At 45.3% G+C, this 10,015-nt stretch overlaps 1 protein-coding gene across 1 annotated transcript; it reads right to left on the bottom strand.

Annotated features, from left to right (window-relative positions):
• Positions 1-3,432: 3,432 nt before the first annotated feature.
• LOC120113231 (probable indole-3-acetic acid-amido synthetase GH3.8) lies at positions 3,433-5,624 on the bottom strand. The gene is made up of 3 exons (XM_039134029.1): positions 5,230-5,624; positions 5,000-5,101; positions 3,433-4,889 (listed from the first exon to the last, which is right to left on the bottom strand). Exons 1-3 carry the CDS (start codon positions 5,559-5,561, stop codon positions 3,512-3,514), a joined length of 1,812 nt encoding a protein of 603 aa, XP_038989957.1. The 5' UTR covers positions 5,562-5,624; the 3' UTR covers positions 3,433-3,511.
• Positions 5,625-10,015: the final 4,391 nt, after the last annotated feature.

The raw sequence follows: 10,015 nt of genomic DNA on the forward strand, positions 1-10,015 counted from the left end.
GTACTTGGGAACATCCGACTCTGCCAAAAGGGACTAGTGCCAACGTGATTCCACCGACATCTCCCATAATAGCTATTTGCAAATTAGGATGGTCGAAGCTTATCTCGAGCTCAAATATTGATCTAATATTGACCGAAGTCTTATTGATTGTTTGTTCAGTCTGATCTACTCCTGCATTTGCTTGCAAGATCTCCTTACCTCAGCCTGTAGATTCCGAGGGCTTTATTGAATAGTCATTAGCATCTATCTCTTGATGAATCAAAGCTTCTAATATGTATTCTTCGAAGATCCAATACTTCCATAACTGGTTGATAAGCCAATTTATCCATCGCAAGAGCAGGCTTAGCTGTCTCCACCATAGGGTTCACCTAAAAATACTAGGGCTTGACGTATTGACTTTCAACCATAGAAACAAGTATTTCAACTGCTCCAGTAGCGAAGCTAAATATGCGGCATATATTGCTCCAAGAGTGGCCTTAGCAGGCGATAAAAATTTCATTGTGTATTTTATCCTTTCTCAGCTTAGGGATTGTGTTAATTGTCTGCTGGTTACAAACCTATAGGGCACAGCTGGCTATTTAGGAGAAATTGCGACCTGATGGAACAATAGCAAGGTTTAAGGCAAGGTTTATTTCTAATAGGTATATATAGCCTTGAAACCTACTCTCTTGTGACCAAAACCACCACTATTCATATGCCAGCTGCCATTTGTAACTCAAAGTCCATCAAATGGATGTTAGCACATCCTTCACTAAGAGTTGGAGAAGAAGATGGATTACTCAGAGGGATAGCCTATTAAGGTATCTTAGGGGAGACATAAATGATGGTGTCCACTTTACTAGTTCTTGAATGGTGTACCGATGCTAACAGAGTCTTAAACTTAGATAATAGTAAATCTATAAGTGGGCATGTGTTCATTTTGGATGTTGCTGCTGTCTCTTGGAGATAATTAGCTAAGCAAAATATTCCACTGAGGAAACAGAGTTAGTAGCTCTTAATACAACCACTAGTGAGGCGAAATGACTTAAGGATATATTGATAGATCTTCCCTTACTGGCCAAGCCAATTCCAGGTATCTCGATGCACTATGATAACCGAGCAACTATAGCTAAGGTTTATGGGGATAAACAAAATTAAAAGAGTAACAAGCCTTGTGGAATTATGCATGTTTGTGTTAAAATCTAAAGAAAATAGGATGTTGCATTGAATTTTATATTAAAGCTATTACAAATCCTCTCAGAAAAGGGTTAGCGGGAAGGCTAACCCAAGATTCGGGATGGCCAGAGCCGGCCCAAACCTTAGGCGACCTAAGGCCTTGGCCTAAAGAAGACCCACCACAGAGAATGCCTCAAAGACAAAACAAAAAGACAACAGGCGGGAGGATGATGGGATTCAAGCCCAAACCTAGTCACCAACAGTAGCAACCTAACCAATAGACAGAAAATCCCTAGAATGAGGTTAAATGGGTAAAAACATTCTGAGGGGCTGGCAGGAGTACCAAGTTGGAGTTCCACTCTATGTAGCCATGCCTGTGATGCCAGTGCTCGACTGCAATAGATAGAGGAAGAACGTAGGTTCTAAATGAGCTTAAATCCAATAATTTTAACATATAATGTATGTTGCAGGATATGCTTGGAGAGCTAAGCTATACAACTGTGGTTGTGAGGTCACAACCTAGGTGTCAGGGCAAATTCTTGGAGCACCCATGAGAACCAAGGCACATATGTGTTGCCGCCGAATCCCAAAATGCTGATGCAGATCGCTTATATGGGCCTGCAAAACAACCGACTAAGGTAAAGACTTGCTGGATTAGCTTCTATCTGGTTCTCTGATGCTTAAGTCCGTAATAAAAAATAATAAAAAAAATTGATGAAAAATAAAAAAAATATAGAAAAAAAATAAGAATAGAGAAACAGGATCTCCCCCATATTAAGTTTGTTACCTCCCTTTTGACATGGGCATTTCGACCTATTTATAACTAGAGTCCCAATCTTCTAGGATCGTATTCTAATAAACTCAGAATCATGTCACAAAGAAATGCCGATGTAACAACTTTGAGGACATACCGTAACAACCTAACACGTGGCATAGTTGGGCATGCTCTTGAGACGGTAAGAGGCCAAGCTGCTTTCCCTGTGGAGGAGCCCTGTTCATCATGCCTCAAGGGCTGAGGTTGCTAAGTCGAGCTAGAAAGTACCGGCCTCAAAGGTTGGATGGTTCTATTATACTCAACCAGCTTTTCGCACTTACTCGGGGAGGCTGGGCTGAGTTCAAATTCGATTCACAAAGATCGGAATCATACCTCCAGCAGGCAAGGTTCCTTGGAGGAAACTCGGATGCACCAGGATCGCCGTATGGACTGTGAGCTTAACTAATCCTTATGCACCACATCATGCCGGTTATTAATTACCACAATAATGTGCCTGAGCGTTAAAATCAAAATTGAATAATCCCTGGAGACTTGTTCCATGCACTTCACTTGATATGTAAATCTTGCGCTTGGAGGTTCAAGTTCAAGTCAGAAGTTGCTTGGATCCTGTATGGTTATGCTTGTTGATGCTGGATGCAAATTCAAATACCGAAGATACCTCTCATCAGAAACATGATACATATGACTTGTTTGGCTCACGACGTAAAAACGAAAAAAGACCTCTTGTTTGGTTAGAGTTTTCAAAAAAGAGAGATGAAAAAATACTAATCCTATAAAAATAAGATTTCAATGTTTCATAGAAAAAAAAAATTCATGAGGGACATAGAAAAGCTACTTCTCCATTTATTAAGAATTAGGATCTTTTTTTTTCCAAAACTTTCTTTAAGCAATCAAAATTAATCAATAAGGTATTTCTCTTTATTAAGGGTATAATAGATATTTCATAACTTTAGATACTCAACCAAAAATAAGCTACTCTCTAATGTGATACTTTTCCATAATCAACTAAACATACCAAAATTATTTTTTTAGACATAACCCTAGAAATCAGCTTTCTAGGAAAAAATATTTCAATAAGAAAAAAAAAATTTCAGCGAACCAAACAATATTATTTTTTCTAACCACAATTTTAAAACAAGGTAGGAATTATTAAAAACTTGTTACCTTTAAAACAAATTTTAATTATTCTAATTTTTATTTTTATTCTTTAGTTTATCATGTTGACTTATCTTGGCTCGGTCTTTATTCCGTCGAGATAAATTAATTGTTAATCTAACGCGCTTGTACGAACCTTCTAATCCAATGAGTCCATATTTATTTCAACTCTCCCCTTCGAAACGAGTATCAAAATGAAGAGAGGGCTCACCAATTAGAAAGCGATTTCCTAGTTTTCTAAATACTTATCGTCTGAATCGACTTCCACACCGGAATGGTTTGTTTGATGGAAGCTCGCATGCACCTCGAGGGGGTGTGCTCTCTACAGTGAAAGTATTTGTGGATTCTCCAAACCGTTTCTTTATTTCCTTCCAACTAATAGTTTTATTTAATTTCGTTGAGAGTTTCTGACGGGATTCCCATATTCTAGCCTGACCGCTGTGGGGACCGGTTGGGCAGGGCCGGGCTGAAGTGGGCCGAGACCACCCGGGAGTCGAGAAGCTCCAGGATCGGCGGGAAGTTGACGCAGCGAGGGACCTTGTACTGGTTGATGGACGCCCCCCTCGAGATGGCGTAGTCCATGAGCTCTTCGAAGGTTCCTCCCCTCACCACCCTGATCTCCAGCGGCCCGATCGACCCGTCCGCCACCCGGCTCTGCCGGTACACCGAGTTCAGCGCCTCCTCCATCGCCAGGCAGCAACGCTCCATCACCTCCCCACCAGGCGTCCTCCCTTGAGAGCAGTCCTTGACCAGGAGCTCCCAATAGATGATGTAGTGCCCCGGGATGGTCTTGGTGAAGGCGTGGCTCGTGTACTCCACCACGGTGGCGTTGTATGGCTTGAGGAGCTCCGACGCGCTCTCCACCGCTTTCTGGAGCTCCGCCTCGTCGGTCTTGTCCGACTCGATGCTGAGCAGCACGTTCTTCCGCCGCACGAAGCGGAACTGCGGGGCCGCGTTGTGGAAGCCGGTCACCCGGAGGATGTCGCCGACCCGGTACCGGCAGAGCCCCGAGTAGGTGGTGATCACAAGCTCGTACTCCTTGCCGACTTCCACGCGGGCCAGGTCCACGAGCTGGACGTCGCCGTCGCCCTTGCGCGTGGCGGCCAGCTCCAGTGGGAGGAACTCGAAGTAGGCCATGTTGGGCATGATGGTATAGGAGACATCGGAGGGCTTGCACATGGGCCGCAGGTTGAGCCCGAAGTAGCACTCGGAGGAGGCGTACATGGTGCACGCCATCGGGAGACCACCGCTGTAGTGCTCCAAGGTCGGGATGTACTGCGCCATGGCCCCCGTCACGATCACGTCCAGATATTTGGTGCTAGGCCAGATCCGGGTTATGATCCCGGCCCACTCCCCCGTCGAGCACTCGGCTCTGACGAACTCGGCCAGCTCTGGGTCGGGCTTCAGGATGTCGGCGACCGAGTCCCGGACCGAAAGGTCGGTGATCTTGGGGCTGAGCGAGCCGGCGGCGATGTCGCGGGCGAGCTCCTCCCAGTGGAGCTGGAGGAAGCGGATGGCGCGGAGGAGGCCGGATGCGAAGACGGCGCCGACGCGGAGGACTTGGAGGCGGTGGAGGAGGCCGCAGAGCATCTGCACGTACATGCTCTGGAAGGAGTCGGCGCAGAGGATGGCGGGGGTAGGGCTGGTGATCACGTTGTAGGGATCGTAGGGGCGGCTCTTGAAGTGCTCGCTCTTGTAGTAGCTCGTCAGCACCGGCCGCGCCAATAGCCCGCCGGGAGTCCTGGTCTCCGACTTCACGAAGTAAAAGTAGAGGGCCTTCCCCTTGTCCAGCCCCGGCACGTAACTGGTATATAGAGCGCCGAACGTAACAAACAATACTCAGTCTAATGACCCTTATTGTTCTCGTAATTAAATTAATTGATTGGTAAGATAAGACGGAAAGATTTTACTAACAGGTTCATGACAGGAGTGAGAAGGCTGTAGAGGAGCTGCCGGCGGTCCAGCTCTTCTTTGATGGTCGGCATCAGCTTCCGTTCACCGGCCGACGTCCCCGAGCTACAAGACAAAATAATATTAATTAGCACGTTCGAAGCGCAGGTCACTACTTTTCGGCAGCCAAAAAATGTCTACACCAAAATTAGTAGTAATACTTGTAATTAACTAGATAATTAACGAAGACACACCTGGTGAGGAATTCAGAGATAGGGTGGGCTGAGAGAATGGGAGAGCGGTCTCCGTTGGCGATGCGCTGGATCTCCGGCTGGAGGTCCTCATAGGTGACCATGGGGATCTTTGCCTTAAAGGTGGCACGGTCGGTGGCACCGCCAAGCTTGTACCTCTGGAGGTACTCGGTCTCGGCGTTCCGGCTCAGGATCTCGGCCAGCACCTTCTCCTGGACCGCGTCGGCGTAGGCGGTCATCTCATCGATAAAACGGAGCTTCTCGGCATCTTTCTCGTTCGCGGCCGGGCCGAGGGATGTGGAGGTCGTCGTGGGGATGGTGGTTTCCACGGCCATTTGGTCTACTAATCTTTGCTTGGAATTAGGAGCAGCAGCTGTGGTGGAGAGAGAGAGGAGCCGGAATCAGAGGCCGCGACGGAGATGGAGAGAGCTCTGGCGAGGTTGGGGGAGTATTTATAGGTGGGAGATGGGGGAGAGGTCGAGACCATGTCACGCGTACTGTCGAACGGTTGCGGGGTCCACCGAACGACGAAGGAGGTGGGCCCAAGGAAATCGCCAGACATGTAGTGCTGCGACAGGACACTGTGGGCCCGCTGTCGTGTCCTAGGACGGACACAATCCGACAATGGGGCCCACTTCTCCTCCATGTAGGGTCATGCCAGGTCGGCAATTGTTGTCGTCCACCTCGACTCAGTGACTCGTCAGCGGTGCGGTGCCGGCGGCCGTGGCCGCTGGGTTTCATGTCCTCGGACGGCGTGGCAAGAGCCGCATGAACGCCGGACTGGAACTATTCGAATGGGGCGTGTTTGAGGACGTCTCTTTGCTGATCGAGCTGACAGAATAGCACGACGGCGTGTAGCGGATAACTCAGCCTGATCGATGATTGCTAGAAAACAATATATTGGATGCATAAAATAGTATCCTCTTCTTTTATTTTTTTTTTAAATATAGATATAAATTGTCCATAGGAAAATTTCTTCTTCTAATGATTCATGACGTAGACCTTATTTTAGGCGAATATGTTTATGTACTAACACAATAGTACATATCTTATGGGAGGCTTGTAGCAGCCGGCCTACGATCTTGTAATATTAGATGATGAGCGCTTCAATTGGTTGGTTGCTGATTCGGATCCTAACCAACCTTTAATTTATGGCTAGGCATGCAAAGGCTTGATTATTAATTGGCTGTACTGGTAAAGTCTTGTCCTTGTGATTGCATAGCTCATAGGAACGAATTTATCTAATTCAAATTGTAAATGGTTCACACATAGTTCTCAACTAGCAAGTGAATCAACGAGGCCAAAAATAGCTCTTCAAATGCATCAATTCTAGATGCAGGAAGTTTCACGCTCATGCTATATTTTAGTGTTCAAGAACGTTATATGTTTTTCCAAGTAATGCAAATTTTTAACGCGAAAGCCTTCTGCAAGTGTGCACACAAAAAAAGGAAACAATTTTTTTTAAAAAAAAAAAAAAAGCAATAGAAGTGATGCATTCAAGACTATTCTGTTGCCTCTCTTTCATATATTGTTTGATATCAAGTGTAGCCTGTCAAGAGCAGCAACATGGAAGTTATACATCAGTTATGTGATTCTTGCATAACATTTGTATGATACAAACATGTTTCTTCTTTAAGTTATTATCAATCATTTGATTAGCCAAATATATGAACAGCGTGGCCATAATTGAGTGCATATGTTCATAGACTTCAAGATGTTAAAAGGCACCAAGAGAGTACAAAAACGGTGAAAACCAATTGCATCTGAGAATTATTATTTTTTTTACTTTATGATCCCAACAGTAGAGAACTTTCATTTTGAGACTGATCAATTATCCATCGCATGTAAAAATTTATTTGATAGCCATAGTATTTGGTGAGAGCTAGGTGTGCTAAGTGCGAGCATGATGCCAATGAGAATATAGGCCTATCTTTTCAATATGCCATAATGTTATATATTGCTGCCATCTTTCTTTCTGCATCACATCCTTTCCTTGCGTATTAATTGTGAATATATATAGAAATGGATGGCTATATGTGCATGTATGCGAATGCAAATGGAAGAATCAATGCCAATTCCGGAGCTTCCATGCACGTTCTTGTAAGATAGACTTCTCTATCATGCAGGGAAGCAAACAAAATTTTTCTTTGAAAGGTTTGTCATTAAGCAAAAGCTGTGGGTTCCACGCATCACCTACACCCGCAACGTTGATTAAGTTCTCTTTCATGTGTTAGTATTCAATGTATGAGTCCCAAAACTCACATCTTAGCTACTGAAATATCCTCCTCCTTTTCTCAGTGGAAGAGCAAAACATTTATCACCTGCTTTGAATTAATCATAAAGTGAACGCCAGTCGATGAGTTCATTGGCCCATTAGTAATTTAGTTTTCTTGATGTTACTGAAAGAATCTAGTGAACTAGTCAAAATTGATCATAGACATATTTGGATTCAACACCCTAGGGAACACTAGTTCATCAACAGAGGGACCATGGTGGTCCAAACTTTAGACCATCTCCTGATGGCGAACTTTGTACATGTAGGGCAGGTGGGAGCCAGAAAGTCCAACAGGGTCAGTTTTTTCTCCTCCAAAAAGATTATGGAGGTGAGAAGGACATGGCCTCTGGCACTGTACAAATGTGCATGTGAAGCTTGCTTTAGAGTTAGAGACAGAAATCAAGCTGCCACAAGTCACTTACGGTCTGCATTCATGCTACGTTGGGATAAGACACGCGTGCTGATTACCCGGCATTCTTGTTCGGCCACTTTCTACTGACCTCGGTCTTACTGAATCATTCTTTTTTCATCTCTTTACGAGTAAGAAATTTCTTGTTTCTTTCCTTTCTTATTTGATAAAGACCAGCTTTAATTTGTGCTGTGTCACAATCACAGGCCATACTTTAGACTTTAGAGATATGATCAAGAAAATATTGGATACCTCGATTTTAGACTAGGTCTCCCCCTTTATCTCAGCTATAAGCTGAAGAGAACTACCTCGGCCTCCCTAGCCCTAGCCGAAAAAATCGATTGACCGAGAAGTCATCAGCTGGAAATGACAATTGGCACTAGTCGACAAAGGCTGATAGTCCGAACAACCGACAATCCTGGCAGTTCGCAGTCACAGCAGCATCACATCCTGCGCCTCACTAGCATACACTGTCGCCCATGTGGACTAACACCCACGTCGCGACCGTACTATCATGTCGACCCAGGTAACGACAAACTGGATTTTCTATATAAGAGGAGCAACTCAGGGAACCTCAGGTATGTAATATACATGCAACACTACTCATAGAGCGACCCTCTGCTGAAACTCACTTCCTTCCATATTGTTACTCCATTGTTCTAACTTAAGCATTGAAGGATCCTCCGTTGGAAACTCTCCGGCAAGCAGACTTCTTACAAGCCACATAGCGGAGGAGACTAGTATCAGAGCCTACTGACCTTAGGGTCGTCTAAGCTGTATTTCCACCTTGGTCCAAATTCTGCGATAACAAATTGGCGTGAGGAGGGCTCATCCCCCAACCACATCAACTGAAGGGAGAAACAACCAGCATGAAGTGTGAGGAACCCATGGCGCATTGCATGCTTCGCAACGCTGCACACCAACCTCCCAAGGGTCATTAAAGAGCTCCGAACCTGCTTCATCGAAGCGACCTGCTGTGCTTGTCGACAATAAGTAGTTCAACCTGCTCACTCAACAGGTGTAGGCCTTGACCATGGTGGTTCAGAGTCTACAGCAGACAATGACGCGACCGAAACCGATCCAACAAGAAACTGGCCAGCACAACCCCCATTCTCAGCATCGGTACATCACGTGCCCCAAGAATATGCACCGCTCTTAGGATCGAGATCCTAAGCGGTCGCGTCAGAGTCGGCACAGTCGGTGGAGGTCCCCTTTAGAATGGGAGATGGTGCACTCCAAGCCCCCATTCTAGTAGGAACTTCGTCCAGAGTCTCGCGCCTGTTCGTCCCATGGAGCCCCCGCCTAAGCAGGTTGTCGACCTCGATAGGAGAATAGAGGAAATGAACTGTCAGATTCAGACCCTCAAAGGGCAGGCGCCGAAGGGTGAGCAACGACTTTAACTTTTCCTCGAAGCCCCTTCTCCTGGCAGATCATGGAGGACCAATTCCATGTCGGATCAAGATGTCTCAAATAGAGTCGTACGACGGCACCTCGGATTTTTTAGACCATCTTGAAAGCTTCAATGTTTCTCGATGTGATACAGACGAGTGACGTCCGCTCTTTCTTCAAAGAGGTCAAACTCCAACCATGGGATCAACTCTCATAATGCTACACGGAGCCACTGACGCCATGCTTTACAAAGCGTTCCTTGCGACCCTTCGGCCCGGATCTATCCACTCCTTCGGGCAGCTCACTCGCCTCTTTGCACCAAGATGGATATTAAGATAGTCTTGAGCCAAAAAGGAGGCCAATTGCTTCAGCCAAAAGTTGAGTGGGTCCAAGCTTAACTATTCCACATATGCTGTCAAATTTTATGCTCTAGTTGCAAACACTTAAGTATTAGCTACCGCATCTTTTATGCTGGGAGTTTATTTTATATTCCGACCATGAGGCTCTCAAATATCTCTATAGCATGTATAAGCACATTTCACATCATTCTAAGTGGTCAAGTTATCCGCAAAGGTTTGTATTCTTGCTTCGGTAGCTGATGCTTTAAACTATCATACTTGTTTGCTTACCACCATGCATGCTACTACAATAGGTTTTGATTTTTTTAGAGATACGTTGGCTACTGATCCATACTTTGCTAGTATTTTTAATGAGGT

The sequence above is a fragment of the Phoenix dactylifera genome, chromosome 15, assembly GCF_009389715.1.
Source record: "Phoenix dactylifera cultivar Barhee BC4 chromosome 15, palm_55x_up_171113_PBpolish2nd_filt_p, whole genome shotgun sequence".
In the NCBI taxonomy this organism is placed as follows: Eukaryota; Viridiplantae; Streptophyta; class Magnoliopsida; order Arecales; family Arecaceae; genus Phoenix; species Phoenix dactylifera.

Excerpts from the sequence above, each read along its gene's own strand:
- LOC120113231 (XM_039134029.1), bottom strand. The coding sequence starts at position 5,561 with ATGGCCGTGGAAACCACCATCCCCACGACGACCTCCACATCCCTCGGC. Across the intron at positions 5,102-5,229 it reads ATCTCTGAATTCCTCACCAG|CTCGGGGACGTCGGCCGGTG; the intron begins GTGTGTCTTCGT and ends TTTGTCTTGTAG. Across the intron at positions 4,890-4,999 it reads CTCACTCCTGTCATGAACCT|TTACGTGCCGGGGCTGGACA; the intron begins GTTAGTAAAATC and ends TCTATATACCAG.